The sequence below is a fragment of the Aquila chrysaetos genome, chromosome 7 (assembly GCF_900496995.4).
Source record: "Aquila chrysaetos chrysaetos chromosome 7, bAquChr1.4, whole genome shotgun sequence".
Taxonomy (NCBI): Eukaryota; Metazoa; Chordata; class Aves; order Accipitriformes; family Accipitridae; genus Aquila; species Aquila chrysaetos.
The window spans coordinates 1,758,007-1,775,924 of NC_044010.1; the positions used below are offsets into that span (position 1 = coordinate 1,758,007).

Genomic DNA, 17,918 nt, shown 5'->3' on the forward strand with positions numbered 1-17,918 from the left:
TCCCCTTATTGCCGGGGGGCATGCAGAACCATCCAAGTGTACAGGCGTTGCCTCAGTTTTGGAATACATGCTGATCTGAAAGGGCAGAAGGGGCTAGGAGGATATTCTATATCATCATATAGTTTGAAAAATCAGACAGAAAAATTGTATGGCTCTAAAGGCCAAGAGCAAGAGACGGGATTGGAGAACAAGGTGTTTCAGCTCTGTGATGCTGCTCATTCCAAATGACTGCAGTCCAGGACCCCTACTGACCTTCATTTCAGTTGCAAGTGCTCTGTGCCTCTTCAAATCTGGCTCCAGACGTACTCCACTAGACATCCAGATCACAGGAGTTGCAAACTGAGTTGCAAATTAGTGGCCTCTGCAAACATTTCTGGTTAAAGATGTTTATGCTATCTTGCACAACAAACCTACAGAACAGCTTGATCAAAGCCTGTTATTTGTCTGGCTGCCTTTAGCAGGGTTCACATGTCCTTCAGCTCCACCTGCCCTCCTATCCTCCATCCCCCAACTTCAGTGCCATGGGAAAAACAGAGAAGGTGATCACAAAATAAACCATTGTGCTTATTTTCATGATGTGGCATTGCCTTTCCTTCAAAACAGATTTTTGTCTCATGGTACTCAACAATGGTGTGAATGAAGCCACCACAAGTCAGCTCAGCAGTGCAGACAATTTCCATCACAGTTTTTTCAGCTGCAGCAGACGTCTCTGATTTTCTTAAGATGGCTTTCCTCCTTGAAAGATTTCCTTCACAACTGTAACAATGATATGCTTGCCAGCATCTTGTTTTGTTGGCTTTAAATGAAAGCTGAGACTCTGGAGCCTGAAATGAGAGGTTTTTCTGCCTCAGCAGAGCAGCCTTGAGCACTACCTCTGCTCCAAGGGGCACAGACTGTTGTGAGGAGCGGCACGAGCGGACCAGTCATGCCACGCAGGAAGCATTGACAGAGTCTGACTGCAAGTGAAATGCAGGTGAGAAATGGATGATTTTTCAGCACCTGGATTTCTCCAAACAACAGGTATTTCTTTCAGTGAATGGGAGTGTAGAATAAGGAGCAAAGGCCTTGATGGTCATCTACCAGGGAGACAGAGGACCTCATTTTCATGGAAACAGGGCTTAAATGCCGTTGTCCCAGCCTCTCACCATCTACTTTCCCATTTTACAGCATCAGCTCCAGAAGACAGCAGCTAAATTCAGGCACCTGCTCACTCTCACATTTTACATGCCCATGTCTAGGTCTTCTAGATCATCCAGAAACAGATCTAAAAAAATCCAAATGCTCAGAGGAAAGTGACCGACATGTATGAGAGGAAGCATGCTGGAAATCCTGCTCCTCTCCAGAGCTTAGCCAGATGTCTCAGGTCTGCCAGCAGGCTCCTTAAGCCACTGCCATTTGCATAGGCTGGAAGCCTCTCTTCTAGCAAGTTTAGGACCTAATGAGCCTCATTTGGTTCTTCTAAGATACATGCAAAAGGAGGTGCTGCTGCTGCCCTCCCCCTCTTTCCCTTGTACACCAGAGGCCAGTGGGCAATGTGCTCAGCAGGAACTGGGGGAGCACACATGCCTTCTCCTCCGCAGAAAAAGCAGCTCCTCTTCTCTGCCAGGAGAGAGCCTTGACCAAAGAAGCTCATAGGCAGTTTCATGGGAGGAGAGCTGGCACTTTCTTGTTGAAACTTGGCCACACAGCACTCCAAACCAGGGTCAGGTAACCGTGTGGCCCCATGCGCCAGCGACTCCTGTGGCATTTTCCTCCAAGTAATTACCGGGTGAAGTACTGACCTCACGTCCCCACCTTCACCCTCATACACAGGACAACCTCAATCACTAATTTACAAAGCATCGCTCTTCCCTGCCTGCGGCCCCTTATTCTTGGTGCTTTTACTTATTGAGTGCCAGAGCTCCAAGGGGAGCAGAGAGAGGCTCCACTTGGGGATGCCCGTGCCTGGTGCCCAGACCACCGTCCGAGGTTGCCTTCTGCCGAGAAAGGGAGACTTGTGTGCATGGGAAGACTGGGAGGTGCACTAAGCAGAGGAGGTACCCAGCAAGTTGGCACTTATTTTGCACAAAAAGACATTTGGCATCCCATTGCTGCCCTCAGACATTCTGTGCTGCCCTAAAGTGCCATAAAAGCAGTGGCTGTGCCGGTGAGTCTGGCCTTAAAAATTATTTGTAAGAAAACAAGGTCACATGTCTTACCAGACATTTTTAAGATCACATTGCATTTTTAAAGATGAGGCACATATTAGAAGCTTTCATGTGTGTACAGTCCTAGTTTACCTTGCCTCATTTAAAAGACCTGATTAAGCCCAAGCAGTTAAATCAGTTAAACTCTTTACGGAGATTCAGCTTATTTCCAGTTACACTGGCCCAATTCCCCACTGGTTTACACACCACATTTATAACAAAGACCAAATGTGCATACAGGGCTTTTAGCTATTTTAAATAGATTAATTCTGTTTACACCTTTACTTGGACAGCATTATATAAAGATTAAAAAACAAGTATTGTTAAACTCCTCCCAGGGAGAATAGTTCAGAGTAAATACTCACGCTGCAGCCTATTGACACAGACAAACCCCAAGGGACATCAGCCCCAAATAATACATCAACCGACTTCTGCCCTGGCTGCGGGACCCTATCTGCTCCCACCTCCGCTCCCCAGTAGCTCCCTCAGCTCTGGGCGGCAGCAAGATTCCTTGCCCCCCTCTCTGGGGAGCAAGAAGGCAGCTCTGGCATTCCCACCAAAGGTCCAGGACACTGGGAGGCTCATGTTAGGGATATACAAAAACAATAGCTTAGGTCAGGACTGAAATGTTTTTTTGAAGAAAAATAATAGGGAAGGGAGGCTAGTAGGGGACAGAGAGATTATGAAAGGAGTTGGAATGAGGAAGAAAGAGGAAGACTAGATGGTGCAGCTAAAGATTGTGCTCTAAGGACTGCTACAGAAAAGGAACCATCCAGGTGAAAGAGAACTAGAAAGAAAGAAAGAAAGAAAGAGAAAGAAAAACAAAGAAGAAAGAAGAGAAAAAGAAAGAAAGAAAGAGAAAAAAGGAAAGAAAGAAAGAAAGGAAGGAAGGAAGGAAGAAAAGAAAGAGCGAGCTCCTAGTCATTATTAAGGACCCATCACCACCAGGTGGGTGGCACAGCCAAGGGAAGGGTGTGCTTCCTCATGGGGAGGTCAGACCCACGTCTCAGGAAGAAACTTGGACAGGGAAGGGATGAGCACATATTTCTGTTACCTTGGAGAGCAAGGGCTTCTGCTGCTCTACGCTGGCAGCAGGCACACGGTTGCCTCTGCTCCATCTTCCAAGAGCAAAGGCCACGTGCTGCTCGGGTAGTGCTGGCAGCTCCTGCCTGCTCCATCAGCCCGCGCCGGCCGTGGTCATCCGTGGGCAGAGACCAGGGCACCGGGGGAGTTATTTACACACTGCCACAAACTCGTGCTGTGCTCTGAGAATGCGTAGGTCCTGGCTGCTGCTTGGGTGAGTTTGCCTTGCAAATTAACGATGTCGTGAAGGAGGAGGCTCTCTCTGCAGGGTGTTGCTTTGGTTACTAGTGATTTCATTGCCCTGCATTTAGAAGCAGCAGGCAAGAACTGCTCCCACCTCCAAAGGGTAGCTGGGGTGCCTGTTAGCTGATGCATCTTGTTTCTGTATCTGCTATGAATACATCTAAGAAAGCCCAAGCTGTGGAAGATATCAGCCACAACACTTACTGCCCCGGAGCTGGAAAGGTGCATAGCTTGAGTTGCAGTCAGACATGGTAGGACAACCAAGTGGAAGAAGCAAGGGACATAGTTTTCTGTGTCTGGCTGACGTATCAGAGCTTGGGAGTAAGGCCCAACACAGGTAATGCCACGGAACAGCCACTTTAAAGTAAATGTATTTAAGCAAGCAACAATTACCCAAAGTGTTAAAGAACTCATTGGTCTCAATAAAAGCAGAGAACAGCCTTTGCTAACGCAGAGCCTTTCCTAATCTCCTCAGAAGTTTCCTGAAGGCCTTATCAGATACTTCTTGCACATTCAACGTTTGCATCTCCTTTTTCTCTCTTCAGTCTGGTTGGGACCTCAGCATGAGCTGCCGCTGTTCAGGTGGGCTTGCAGGAGGCTGTTCACAGCTTTGAAAACTGAACTAGGTGTCGGCCAATCTCTGAGACGCTGGCACAGCCTGAAATAAATAGAGAAATGAAACATGTTGGTGAGACAGAAAGCTCTGTGGGTGAAACTTGGAAGGCCCCCTCGCTGAATCACGCTCTAGTCTTGTATGAGCAGTGTGGGGATAGGTTGGTACTTCAACAGCTCACCCACAGGAGCCCTACTCCTCAACGGTATCTTCAGCCTTGAGTTTAGGGACCGGGCTTCCTGCACAAGAAGAGTTAGAAACAGGGAAAAAAAAGGATCCTTATAACAAGCTGAGCAGGGAGCCGTCTGATCCAGCCAGAAGTGAAAGGCAGACAGAAAAGACACAGGGATTGCCGTGTGTCAAGTGACTGGACGTGGAGATTTGCATTGCTGTTTCATTTGGTCAAATCTGGGTGGAATTTCACAGCCCTGCCAAAAAGGTCCCAATCTGCTACTCTTGCTGAGTTCAGTGCCCTTTTGCATGTAAAGAACTGTGAGAGCCTCCTGGAAAAAAAACCTTGTAGCAGTCTTTACTAGTTGAAAAAGTAACCCAAAACTCCAGCCTATTAAGAAATGCCCAACAGGATTTCAGTTTTCCAGTCTCCCAGTCAGCATTGTTATCCACTTGAGTTCATGATTGCTAGCACATGAAAATCTTTAAAACATGATCTGAAGTGGGATAAGACCCTTTGCTGATGTCTGAGTACTTCTGCACTGGACATGCATGTTGTACTTGTTCATGTGTGAAACTGGAGTTTGCACTGGGCTGTGCAAATTTACTGTTCAGTGAGGGGGTCAAACGTGGCAACTACAGGTAGGAGCAGAAGTGAGAAACGCAGAATGAGGAACAACAGTAAAAGCTTGGAGGAGACACAGAGGCTTTTAAAGCATGTGGGATGCAGAGATTTCAACCTGCACCAACAGACTGGATTCTCTAATCTGCAGAGAAACATTCTGCATCCATTTTTTTTCCAAACTTTTCATGAAGAAAAAAAATTGGTTGCATTTTCCCCTGGTAAACATTAAATTAAATACTGAAAAACATATGCTGCAATTCCCAGCAGAAGTTCCACGTTTTGCTCAGCTCTAGTTAGCAGTTTTGCACCTCTTTAAATTGGTCAGAAAACTGCTTTAACCTACTTGCAAGCTTCATTGCTATGGCACCTGAAATGCCAAGTGGTTTCACAGGGAGCAAACAATCACCTTAAATATATCAACTAGAACCAGCACAGCTCACATGATTTCCCTTTTCGTGACCCATCTATCAGACTTCTGATTTTAGATGGCTCGCATACAGAAACCTCTGTATCACCAATTTCAACCAACCTGCAAAATGCTTACCAGCTAAGGCCATCGACAAGCGAAATTCATCCTGCAAAATCCTCAAAACCTCTTGAAGACCTTCTTCACCCTGCTCCAACAAAGAAAGAGGTCAGGGGAAAAGGAGCACTGGCACAGAGCAATGCTGCAGGATGCTTGCACTGTGAGAGCTGGGACAGTCCCTCAAGTCTGTGCCAATTCCAGTCTCTCAGACAGCTGAATGATTAAAATGATATGATGGATGTGCTCAGTTCATCACAGATTAATTTAGATGCTTTTCCTTTTGTGATACATCTGAACAGGGAAAGAAAACAAAGCTGTTTTTCACTTCTGACATTTTCTAGCTGTTTTTTTTCTTAGCTTTCAGTTAACCTCCACCAATGGTCTTGTTTTAAAATGTCAAGCCTTACAATGCTGACAGTATTTTATGGAGTTATGAGAGGTTTATATATGGTACAGCTTTAAAAACTTTAGTTTACTCAGATACCAGACTGAATCTTTAAAAATAGTACACTGTGTGTTTTCCTCCAAGCAAGTGACACCAAGAAGCTCAAAACCCAATAAAATGTAGATATGATTTTGACCTTACTGTAAAATATTGGAGGATTTTTTTTCTTTTTTCTCTTAAATTTTGTTTTTATTTTTTGCAATAAAGAATGCTTGGGGTGCAGACAATGTCAGTGCTTGTTCGTGCCCTTCTGCTCTTGTACGCTAGGGTAATGCCACTGAGATATATCTTTAGGAATACTGTATGGAATGTAATACCAAAGCACAGTTGAACTCAAAAAATCCCATCTCCTTTCTGTTTGCATTGTGGAAAAAATGCAGACAACTCACAGCAACACCCTTTTCATGTTAGGCCCTTTTTCTCTGTTTACTGACAACAGAAACAGTGCTGAAAACTCGTCCAGGTTTCTCAGAAGATTCAGGTGATTTCTTCCTTAAAGCCTAGCTACTGCAATCCGCAGCAATCACACCACTGGACAGGAGTCTCATTTAAAACATAGGAAATGTTTCTAGACCATAAAAATAAATAATTTTTCTTCTAGAGAAAAGCTTGAAAGCTCCAATCAAGAGGCTAAAAAGCAAAAATTTAGCAAAGCAAACAACTGGTATAATTACATTTTAATTTTCATTATATTGTGTTAGCCTTCTGTATCAGAGGCCTGTTTCATGACTCTGGATCATAGAAATACGCTAGTAGTTAAGAAGCAGCAAAGCTGGAACTGAGATACAGTAGTGGCACGCTCAGGCACCTACAGGACACGGTTGTGCTCAGTCTTGCCCAAATGTTTCAGACATCAGTGGGATGGAGTTCTATATGTATTTCTAAAGAAGTCATAACACCGCTATGAAACTGCTGTATCAAAACCGTGTAAGTAAGCTGACAGCAAAAAAAGTTTGTGGCAAAAAAGCCCTCCTGCAATTTTCAAAAGCACTGACGGTGCTGAGTCCTAGAGTACTTTAGCACCAAACTGCAGTACCAAGAGATCAGGTCCCACAAAACAATGTTATCAGCTTCAAAATCATAGCTGAAATTGTAAAATTCAGTGGTATTTTTAAATCACAGAAAATGTCTGGTTTAGATTCAATTTGGAGTGTTTCCACTTAAAACTCAGCAAAGCAAAGCAAAAAAAAAGGTTAGATTCTTCACTGGTGAAAACTGTCTCTATGACTTTCAAATAACAGCAATAGTGTTAGAGAGTATGAGAAGTAGACATACAAACTCAAAGCTCCTCACTCACCTTGTAAGCCAGACCCCATAAAGCTGGTCTTCCAATAAAGACGCATTTTGCTCCTAGTGCCAGTGCTTTTAATACATCACTTCCTTTTCGTATTCCACCATCTAAATAAACTTCGACTCTGCCTTGTACTGCCTCCACGACCTCAACCAGGGCATCAATCTGCAAAGAAGCAGCCACTCTCACTTTGAGGTCAGCTTTTGATTTCAAGAGAAAGAGGAGATATTCCAAAGAGACAGGCAGGGATGCAATGCTTTAATAGCATACCTTCTCGAAATGAAATGTGACAATGCAACACAAATAGCTCGGCACCAAAGGCTGCAGAATAAAGTGCAGCTCCCTGTTCTGTTTGCCAGATAGTTATTTCCATTTTCTGGTGCTTTGCTTATACTGATATTCTTTGCTAGCACTCCTGATAAGTGAAAAAGTAACATTTTCACTTGCCTTCTGAAAGATTTTTAAAATAAATTTCAATGGAAATAATTGCCGTTAATATCTTACTTTCATCTAAGACAATGATGAGTGATACAAATGTTTGTAAAAAAGGCCGATGTCAAACTTGTCCCTGCTACTGTCCAAATTGCCTAAACTTACATTTCAACCTAATCCTGGTGACCACCTGTCGAAAACCTCCTCAGACCCCCTAAAGCATCTATGAAGGATTTCATTTGCTATCTAGCACAGTCAATGTATCATTTCCTCCAGGCCAAGTCTCCTGATTCCCTCAGGTCTTTCCTGTAGAGCACGGTGCAGTGCCAGGCTGGTAGTGCAGGGCCGTGCCACGGAGCGATGCTGGCTCTGGTCCCAAAGCCAGTATAACCAGTGGCAGGACTTTGCAGTAGACCTAATTAACTCTCCTTCCCAGCAAACCCAAAGGTCTCTTTTCTTACACTCTTTTGCCTTCTTTTCACCTTTTTTAAGTAGAGCAGCTATAACTAAGATTACTAAGTAGATTTTTCCAGTTAGTCATAATTTTTTTCAGAATTTCAGTCTGAAAACTTTCAGGATGAATTTTTCCAGGAGTAACTCAGCAAGAGCAGGGACAATAGCTTCTGCTGCCAGGATTGGTACCAGAGAAGTAGCAGAGCTGAACTAGTTATCTGCTGGTTTGTCTGTGTATATAAACAAACTTTTAAGGTAGAAGAGCAGTTTAATGTGGATGCCATTTCCATTATTATGTCCTTAGAATTTAGATTAAATTTTTTTTGCCCATTATTTTCAGCCTTGACATAGAATAGAAGAGAATTCCCTGGTACCTATTTTTGTTTTACAGAGGAAAACAGAGAAAAGGAAGTCCATAAGACACTATGCAATACAGAACTGTAAAATAAGAACAATTGGAAAAACTGACAGAAGCCAAATTAAACCAGTGAAATACACATACGTCCAAACAACTCAGGATTTCTTTGTACAGATTAAAAAGCAGGGGAATTTTTCTTCAGATAACTTATCCTTGTTCTGGCTCATGAAAGTCAATAAATTCCCATTTAGACTTGAGTCTGTAAATACGCAAGCAGACCTCTCGCTAAATCTAGCTGCATATTGTTTGTGCATGTTTTGGCAGATGTGAACAATGAGAACACATTATGCTCTCATTTGTACATTTTTGGTCCAGAGTTTAGTTTTATTTTTGCTGCAGTGCGCAAAGAGTACGTGTGTATTGCACCAGCTAATGAAGACATAGGCAGAAAACTTTTACTAACTTAGGCCAGTAGTTTATCTGCAGTATTGTGGGTTCAGTGCTGCTTACAGAACCCTCCCAAGAAGGTGAGAAAACACTTCATTGGGTAGCCCATGCCAAGGCATGCATCTTACCAGTTTAAAGCTAAAGTACATCTGCACCCATCCACAGCCATGCGACAAACACACAAGTCCACCAGAAGCATATATGCAAAGACAGACATAGAGATACCCAGGTTAGTGCAAATGTGCCTACGACAGACACTTATGGGACATCCATCCTCTCACTTACCGTGGCAGGTCCTCCATCCAGTTGCCTTCCACCATGATTGGACACAATAATTCCCTGAACTCCATGTCTCACTGCCAGCTCTGCATCTTCTTTCGTCAAGATGCCTTTGATGATGATGGGCAGGTGGGTCAGGCTCCGCAACCAGTAGATATCATTCCAGGTGACCGAAGGATCCAAGCTGTTGGGGGGCAGTCCGTACTCAGAACGGTCATCTCCCTACAGCCATAGGACGGAAGGAAACCTCATCTGAGCTGTAGCAATACAGAGGCCCCTTGAAGTCTTTCCTTGCCCTAAAACAGATTAATTAAACTTGCTAACAGACATGTTCATGAGCTCCAGAAAGCACGTGTCTGCAGAGGAGAATAATTACAATGGGGATGGAGGTCAGTGTCTCTAAGGCAGCTGGACTGGGATTTTGAAGCCAGAGCCCAGGCTGGCAGGAGGTCGAGCCAGGACGCTGCAGAACCAGAAGGGGAGAAGATACGCCCTGGGTACAGCGGATGCCAAAGCAGCAGTTACCCAGTGGTTTTTGTCTCATGTGGTACGCTCCAGCGCAGTGAATGAAAGGACGGGCTCATTTTACAAACCTCAAAGGCTCCTTCCAAGTTCTTCAGTTTCATGTGGGGAGGAAGGCGGAAACCATTGCGGACATCATCGCGTCTTTTGCCCGTGTAGGGCAGATCGGCGGTGAGGACGAGGCCCTGGAAACCCAAGGCCTCCGCCCGTTGGACCAGCTGCTGGGAAACCGCCCTGTTGCGGTGGATGTAGAGCTGGAACCACTGGAGGCTGCCGGGGGCAGCCGCAGAGATCTCCTCCAGCGTGCAGGTGGAGTACGTGCTGGCAATGTAACAGGTGTTCATCGCTTTGGCCGCTTCGGGAGGTATTGGGAAATAATCAGAATCAAGGTCATTTCAACGGTCCTGCCAGACACCAGGTACAAAATTATGTACTGTTTGCAGGGACCACCTGAACTCCTGTTTTATGCATATCCTACCTAACGCAGCGCTCTACCAATCAGCAAATATGACCCCAGGATTAAAAATGGCTATATTTACCATGCACTGTTGTAGGATCATGGTTAAGAAAGCAGGAAAGGGAGAGGTAGTTTGCCAAGTGATACTTTCATTCTGCAACTATTTATTTTAAAAAGCATGAACTTTATCTTTATGACTGTGTCCTTGCAGGAATGCACTGTCAAATGCATTCAGTGTACACAGAAACACACACAGGAAAAAAGACTTTTCTAGCGGTCAGCTCTCCAAACCCACCACGGGATTTGGGAAGAGAGGTTATCCTTTTCTCCAGGGAAGACACTGTTCTTAATCAGTAACAAGGATTTATAGGCTGAGTCCCATCCACCACTTTTATGTCCTATCTAGAGCCCCCGGGACTAAGAACCTTGTGTGGTTCTTGGCATAAGTCAGAAGTGTGTCCACTGCCTCTGTCTTAAGTTTGCAGCAGCCTCTGCAGGGCTGATCTCGTAATAGTGGTAGCTGGAGAAGTAGAGCAATGTCTATACAGCTTCCCACACACTCTGTGTCACCAGACCCAAGCGGGTTATCCACAAAAAGGGGTGTCAGAAAGTGGGAAAGGAGTTTGCCCCTTCAAGCCTGAAGATTTTGCTCAGTCACACTTCAAGTCATCCTAACAGCTTCTTGAGGCTTTTCCACAACCCCCTTTTTGTTACATGGCAACAAAGCAGAAGAGTACCTCTGGCTGTGCTTTTCTCTCCATCAGGCCATGCCAGCTGGTGGAAGCCGGTAGGGGCGATTCCTACAGGAAAGCTGATTTCAGTCCCCAGGAGCTTAGTCCTAATGTCCATCACGGATACGTCCCGCAGCATACGTGGCCGGAAACGAATTCTGTAAGGCAAAAAACCCCTTCAGGATAGTAGCTGTTCGGTGGCTTTTCTGAAGTTTCATGGAAACCAGAGCTTTGTTTACCTATTGCAATGCAGGAATCTGAGCCAATAAAGAAAACAGCATATAACAAAGGCTCTTTGTCCTTTCTGTTTGCTTTTAGAGGTCAATTCAGCCAGCAGTTCAGCCACTTCCACTTTTCATTAATCCTATACTCCTGCTTAGTGGCCACAGTGCATCATTTCTGCATTTCCCACCTCAGCTCAGTGGCTTTTGTTCTCCCATTGCCCATCCCACAGATTCCTTCTACTTGCAGCCCAGTCCCAGGCTGCTGCCTTCCACTCCACCATTCGTATGTCTGTCCTCGCTGTACTTTGTGCCTGTCCTCACTCTCTGCACCATGTTCCCCAAATCCCATCCTACCTACACGTAGGCTTCCTGCTATTCACCAAATGCTCCCCATTGCATTTCATTCTATTATAGCTACTTATCCCCTTTTCTGTCATACCATACCATACCATACCATACCCATTTGCCCGTACCCTCACCATGCCTCATACCATCTGTGTCATATTCAGGCTAGCATTAAAGTATACAGCTCTATACATTCAGGTAAGTGTATTCTGCTTGGGGACCGCCTTGAAAGGGCAAGGTGTTAGGTATCTTTGCTTGTGAAGTCTTGCACAAACACATAGTTTAAAACCTTCCAGTACAACACCCCTCATTTCCTCTTCACATTACCTTTTATATGCCAGGATGTTTTCATCTCGGGTGCTACAGTCATCTGCTCCAGCTGCAAAAAAATCCCAAGCAATCTTGGGTAAATACTTTTTAGCATAAGCTTCGAAGTCTGAAAGACACACCATAGCCATTGCCAAGAGAGGCTCTGGGAACCCTGAAGAAAAGAATAACATGGAGCGGAAATTAGATCCCTGAACTGTCATTCTCTCTTCCAGGGGCTCTAATGTCACTTAATGCAAACCTTGGACCCATCTGTCTTGTAGAAGAGTTGCTGAGAGGTTGTCTCAGTCTATCTTGCCCTTCATCCTCTCCCCTAGTACGAGGAAAATTTGCAGATGCAGCCATAAGAGTAGGAAGAAGCTTGCATCTCTGTGCCTCTCTTTATTCTCTCTTAAACAGAAGCCCGAAGAGGACATTTTAGGTCCTCTGCTATTTTAAGACACAGCAACTGTGTAATTCTGTCATAAATGCCATCTTAAAACTAGTTGTTCTATTTGTTGAACTATTTGTTCCACTAATTCTCCTCAAAGGTTGTCCCAGAACATCATTTGCCGGATTACCCCTTAGGATGGCTCCCTGACTGAACAATTAGTTATGGAGCACAGTGACTAAATTCAATCTGGAAGCAAGTAAATACGGAGTCTACATCTAACCTGCTCCAGCATGAGCACATTGTAAAACTATGTCCAGACTCTGAATGCAAGTCACTGTCAAGGCCAGCACTGTGGAAAAACAAAGTATTTTCTACAGATCTTAATTTTTCTTTTGTAACAAATATCTTCTGGGTGTTTGCATTACATACTGGAGCACTGATACATACTAAAAAAGGAGCATACAAAATTTGGACAAGCTATGAGAAAACACTGGCAAAAAGCAAATTCCACAACATGAAACAAGATTCTAAGAACTACCCTCAATCTTTCAGGGAACAGAAGTGATGTTGTGTGACCCAGATGTCTAATCAAACCAACATAAATGCTGCCTAGCAAATCCCTGCACTTAACATGCTTCTGAACCAGCCAGGACTAAAAGCTATGCAAATTAATGTTTTAGCAAACCATGCCTGTGTGCAAGGAAATATGTACAAAACACAGACAAAATCAATTTGCTAAATTGTTTGTTGCAATTACTTCCGCAACTCTGATGAAAATAGGCATTCTGCAAGGTATATGAAAACACAAAGTTTTAAAAGAGCTGTGGTTTGGGTCTAATTTTTCTAAAAATGTACAGGAAGATGTAAATATCCCAGTTTTCAGGATTAGCCTCCCACAGCAGATTAGCAGGGGTTGCAAGCTTCACAAAAACCAGTCCCATGTGTCCCATGTTGTACACTTCTGCCAGAGATAAACACATAGGTTATGTACACAGATCCAACCTGTCAAACTGCAGACACGGATATGTCTCACTGACTGAGGTGCCTGTGTATACACTTGACAATTAGGCATCATAATTCTCTGCTAGGAAAGAGCCCACGATGAGGGAGCCCTTGGAAGATGGAGAAGAAATGTGACTGATTTCTTCAGTATTGTTTTGTCTCCTCTGGCAGGCATTAGGTAGCAGGTATCCCAAGCCCTCTCTGTATGCCTTCAAGACATCAAGCACTGCTGATAGCAGAAGTCTTCCTATTTCATACATCATGATATACTGTAAATAAACCACGTATCACGAATTCTGCTTTTCCAGCTGTTAGAAAGGTCAAAGCCAGCAAGCACAAAAAGATTAAACCAAGTCCTGTCACGGAAGAACAAATTGGAATTTTAAACAATCCAGGCCCATTGTTTCCCAATTCAGACCTCAGTTCAGACTTACTTTGGGTTTCAGGAGAGCTGCAGGAGAGGAGATCCTCTCCTTCAAGTTTGCCTGCAAACAGGACGTAGAAGAGGTCTTTACACTGAGTAGCCACTGTTTTTTCTGGAGTCAATAAGCAACCACCAGAGATTAAAGCTCAATCCTGCAGTAAACTTTGTCCTGTTTGTATAACACTAACTTTGTTTTGCTATCAGATGATTAAAAGGTCCTTCCAAAAACATGCATCACCTTGTCAGCAATGCGATTGCTTTGGACGCAGCACTGGAGCTGTGCTCTTCTGCAGTGGCTGAAGGCTATGCATTCATTTAGGGAAGCAACAGTATTTGAGGAGGTTTGACTGAATCCCTAAACTGCTGGTAACTCACTGCTGAATGTGCTACAAATCCCACCAAAATGATGAGCCACAGACAGTGTGAGTTGTTACAGCCCACAGCTGCAGAGCCTTGAATCTTTACCACCATGTGTGGAAGAGATGTTCTTTGCTTCCTACAGTATATGAACAAGTAAAGTACCCTTTGTCTTCTGCCTTTTTTGAAGGGCTATGAGTGCTGTCGTGATCCGGTTGCTCTCCCACTGGGCTTGCAGATCCCATCCTTTGGCTGCCCACCCAGCCATCACCCAGGAGGACCACCGGTCCTCTCCCTTTCCTCTGCTTGGAGCTGGTGAGACTTCTCTGTGTTTCCCTCCATCTCCCCTGCTAAGCATTACAAACCGGCACTGAGGTGCCAACAGATTTATGATATTGACTTAAATTTGCAAGATATGAAAAGTAAACACTGGACAGTTTTATTTGCCTTTTGGTTTTTTGAGCCTTTAGAGTTCATGTTTTCAATTTTTCCATGCAAGCATGAGAGCTTGAAACTTTGATTTTTACTAACTGAAAATTGAGATATTTTTCTCATAAACCTATGATACCAGGTGCAGAGGGTGAGGCGGAAACTTGTGAAAACATTCCCAAAGTTTTACCAGTATTGTTGCCCTCCCAGCCCAAGCAGCCCAGCTGGGGCAGCGAGTGAGCCAAAGGACCGGGGACCAGCTGGAAGCTGAACAGAGCTGCCACCTTGCGACTTGGTGTCCAAGAGACTGGTCTGATCCAGGACTGCAGCTCTGACATTCCTGACAGCAGAAATCCGAGGTCACTGACACCATCTTTGCAGCTGTAGTGAACATCTGTTAGGTGTAATCACGAGACCCTGCCCAAACTCTACTGGGCATGATCAAATCAAATCAAACCATTAAGTTTGGAAAAGACCTCTAAGATCATCAAGTCCAATAAGCAACCCAACACCACCATACCCACTAAACCATGTCCTGATCATCTATACCATCATCTTCTGAAACTTTGAAATTCAGCCTCCAGAGCTCATTATCCACCGATAGCCCTGCCATCGTCTTCCGAAACTTTTAAATTCAGCCTTCAGAGCTCGTTATCCGCCGACAGCCCTGTGAAGCTACCTTCTGGCATCCAGCTATGGATCCAGGTGTCACGAACGAGACAAGGTGTGCACCCTTAGCTAGAGTACCCGTGAGCTCCTTGGTTCTCTCTCCTGCCCAGGACCAGCCGGGCAGCAGACAGCCTTCAGGTCACTTTGGAAGAGAAGAGCAAAGGGCCAGCTCTACCTGCCCACGATGGAGTGCATCCCTGGGAAGGGAAGGGAAGGAAAATCCTGCGCTCATTCTCCCTCCGCTAGATGTCAGCTTTGGGTCATATATATATCTCAATATATGTGGGGAATAACAACACACCAAAAAATCAGTAGTTGATGGCCTGCCAGGCACTATGGCCTTAAAACTGATATGATCACATCACAAGAGTGCCTGCTAATATGTTTGGAAATTTTCATTCCCTGTGTTTTCTTCTTAACGTTTTCTAGTGCACAGCATAGCAATAAATGTAGCTACATCTGGTCTGGCCTGATATTTGTTTCAGCCTACAAGTTATCTGCGGGGTCCTCTGTCATACTTCTCATTACGCTGATCTCAGTACTCCCCTACTTCAGGGATGTGCATTGCAGCCAACTCACCAAACCATAAAGTTTATAGTTTCATGGTTATCATAATTTTACATGAATTAAAAATAGTCTGTGACTACTGTATTTTGGATCAGGAGAGGGGAAAAATCTCTACTTTTGTGCTGTGTCTTTTAAGAGACTGTACTTTGCATCTAGATATATTCTCTTCCTTCAGCAATGGGCTCAATTCAAAGTAGCAATGACTTCTTGTCCCATAAGTAGTATTTTCTCTGCTACTAGTAATACTTCTGATTTAGCTGTGAAGCTCTAAAGTTCTAAGGAAATCAGAATTTGCCACAGAGATAGTATGTTTTATTAGAGCCCCTGCTATATACTTGAAAAAAGTGGACAAGTACTAAAGTTCTGGAGCCTTTTCATTGGAGTACAATAAAGGACTTTAAAAGACTCTCTAAAAACTTTTCTGGAAGCCTTGCTGCCTTCTTTTGAGAAGTGAAGAAAATAATACAGGAAATACTCACACATCTGGTCTAGTCTTGCAGGTAGAGTGTCAAGCAGCCAACAGTCAAAGCTGATTTTTGCACAGATCTGCACAGCTGGGGTTTTGCAGTTGCTTACTTTTCAATACTAACATAGTCAAAGGCTTGTGAGTCCAAACACAAAGATCCTGTGTAAATCTGTGCTCAGTTCCTATTACAATCACGATGCTCATTACTCCAGTTGGTTATATTTGTTTGCTTTTCACAGCTGGCAAATCACCGTGGGTCAAGCTGACATCTATCTCACTGATGTATCCAGGAGTGCTGGGTTCAGACTGGGACTTTACAACACTTCGGTGAAGAATCTGGTGAACTCTAAGCAATGTAAATAACTCAGATCATATAACAGTTTGCATACAGTCACGATTGGTTTTCCTTATCAGATGTCTTTCTTGGGCATATGCCCCATGTTTGGAAGGAAAACGCTTTTTCCTTGCATATCAGTCATGCAAGAAAGTTTTCCCCAAATTAAATATTTAAATAGCCATCCCTCTATTATAGGTGGAGATGGCAGCAAATCTTATATTTAACATTGCCTAACACTTTTGATTATAAGATCCAGTTTTCAGTTGCTTTTAATTTTGTCGTATTTTAATCATTCCAGGCTGAAATTTTCCATCCTTGGTCTCTGTGTTGGGCTGGATTTTTTTGGGAACATTTCACTGAAAGCCAGTCAGCAACTTCCAAGAATGAGGTTAGTGAAAAATATGGTGGTTGGCCCATGCTGAAAATGTCTTACAGTGGTTTCACTGCAGTTCAGTGCTTCATGCAGGGGCTTGAAATTAGCGGGGGCTGATCCCTGGGGGCATCAGCCTGTACTTGCTGGCCATATGAAAATCCAGCCACATCTGACCTAGCTGTAAATCACTGCTCTCTGCTTGCACATGCTCAGCAGAGCTTGTCTGAAATCCAGATGTTATCTGTACCAAAGACTTGCCTAGTGCAGAGCATGCTTCTGCCCATGGCCAAAGGAACTCAGAAAACCCCAGACACGAGCAGAAGGCAGAGAGCTGGCTGCCCCCCACTCTCCCACCCCCCCATGCCACCTGTGCTTGGATTCAGCCTTAAACAGCACTGGAGGGGAGAAGGAAAAGAAAAATAATGGCTCAAAAGAGAAGCTGCAGGACAGTACCTGGGGACAGGCAGGGTGCAATGTGCAGAGGCAACAAGGTCAGAGTTAGAGCAGACGGGAGTAACACAGGACAGGGACTTGCTGGGATGAGAGGACTTCAGGGGGATAGAAGAATCAAGAGAAGGGGACAAATTTGGGGAAGAGGCAAAAGGGGACAGCCTGTGACACACTGGGCAGAAAGAGTTCTAGGAGACTACCAAATATTTGGCTGTTCTTTCTGTAACCATCTCTGTCTCCAAAACCCAGAAGAGAGCTTGATTTATTCTCAGCATTACTCTGTGGAATGGCAAATAGCTACAGAGCCCTTTGGGAAAACATGTCTCATCTACCCCCAGTGTTAAATTCTCAAAAAGGAAAAGTGTTTCCCGCTAGCAGATGACTCCTCTAGCTCATGGGGCAGGGCTCTGTACTGTGTGTCTGGAAGTCCAACCATATAAAGTCTCACATCTCCCATGTACTGTCATATGTGGTAAAATGTAATTTCTGAGGCTTTCTTTCCGGCTTACCTAACGTGCCAGTATGTCACCTAACTACAAGTCTTCCCATAAGGTAACTGCATCTCACTTCAACATCTGCATCAGCATTAGAGAAAGGGTCTGAAGCAGATCAAGTTCAACTAGCGTGCATTAGAGAGCACCAAGCAAAGATCTGCTAAACCAGTGACAACAGGGCACAGTGAAATCACACCTGGATCTCCCTTCCCGTAAACT

General features: G+C 44.3%; 1 protein-coding gene across 2 annotated transcripts; it reads right to left on the reverse strand.

The window, feature by feature from the left end:
• Positions 1 to 3,865: 3,865 nt before the first annotated feature.
• On the reverse strand, positions 3,866 to 13,671 carry HAO2 (hydroxyacid oxidase 2). 2 transcript variants are annotated; one of them, XM_030020923.2, is made up of 8 exons: positions 13,568 to 13,654; positions 11,759 to 11,912; positions 10,869 to 11,020; positions 9,746 to 10,029; positions 9,159 to 9,374; positions 7,190 to 7,348; positions 5,466 to 5,535; positions 3,866 to 4,170 (listed from the first exon to the last, which is right to left on the reverse strand). In XM_030020923.2, the coding sequence occupies exons 2-8, from the start codon at positions 11,887 to 11,889 to the stop codon at positions 4,115 to 4,117; spliced, it is 1,068 nt and encodes a 355-aa protein (XP_029876783.1). In that variant the 5' UTR covers positions 11,890 to 11,912; positions 13,568 to 13,654; the 3' UTR covers positions 3,866 to 4,114. The 2 variants fall into 2 exon arrangements, with proteins under 2 accessions (XP_029876783.1, XP_040980928.1); XM_041124994.1 differs by lacking the exon at positions 7,190 to 7,348 and having other exon boundaries at positions 11,759 to 11,911; positions 13,568 to 13,671.
• Positions 13,672 to 17,918: the final 4,247 nt, after the last annotated feature.

Excerpts from the sequence above, each read along its gene's own strand:
- HAO2 (XM_030020923.2), bottom strand. The coding sequence starts at position 11,889 with ATGGCTATGGTGTGTCTTTCAGACTTCGAAGCTTATGCTAAAAAGTAT. Across the intron at positions 11,021-11,758 it reads AACATCCTGGCATATAAAAG|AATTCGTTTCCGGCCACGTA; the intron begins GTAATGTGAAGA and ends TTTGCCTTACAG. Across the intron at positions 4,171-5,465 it reads CTTGTCGATGGCCTTAGCTG|GCTGTGCCAGCGTCTCAGAG; the intron begins GTAAGCATTTTG and ends TATTTATTTCAG.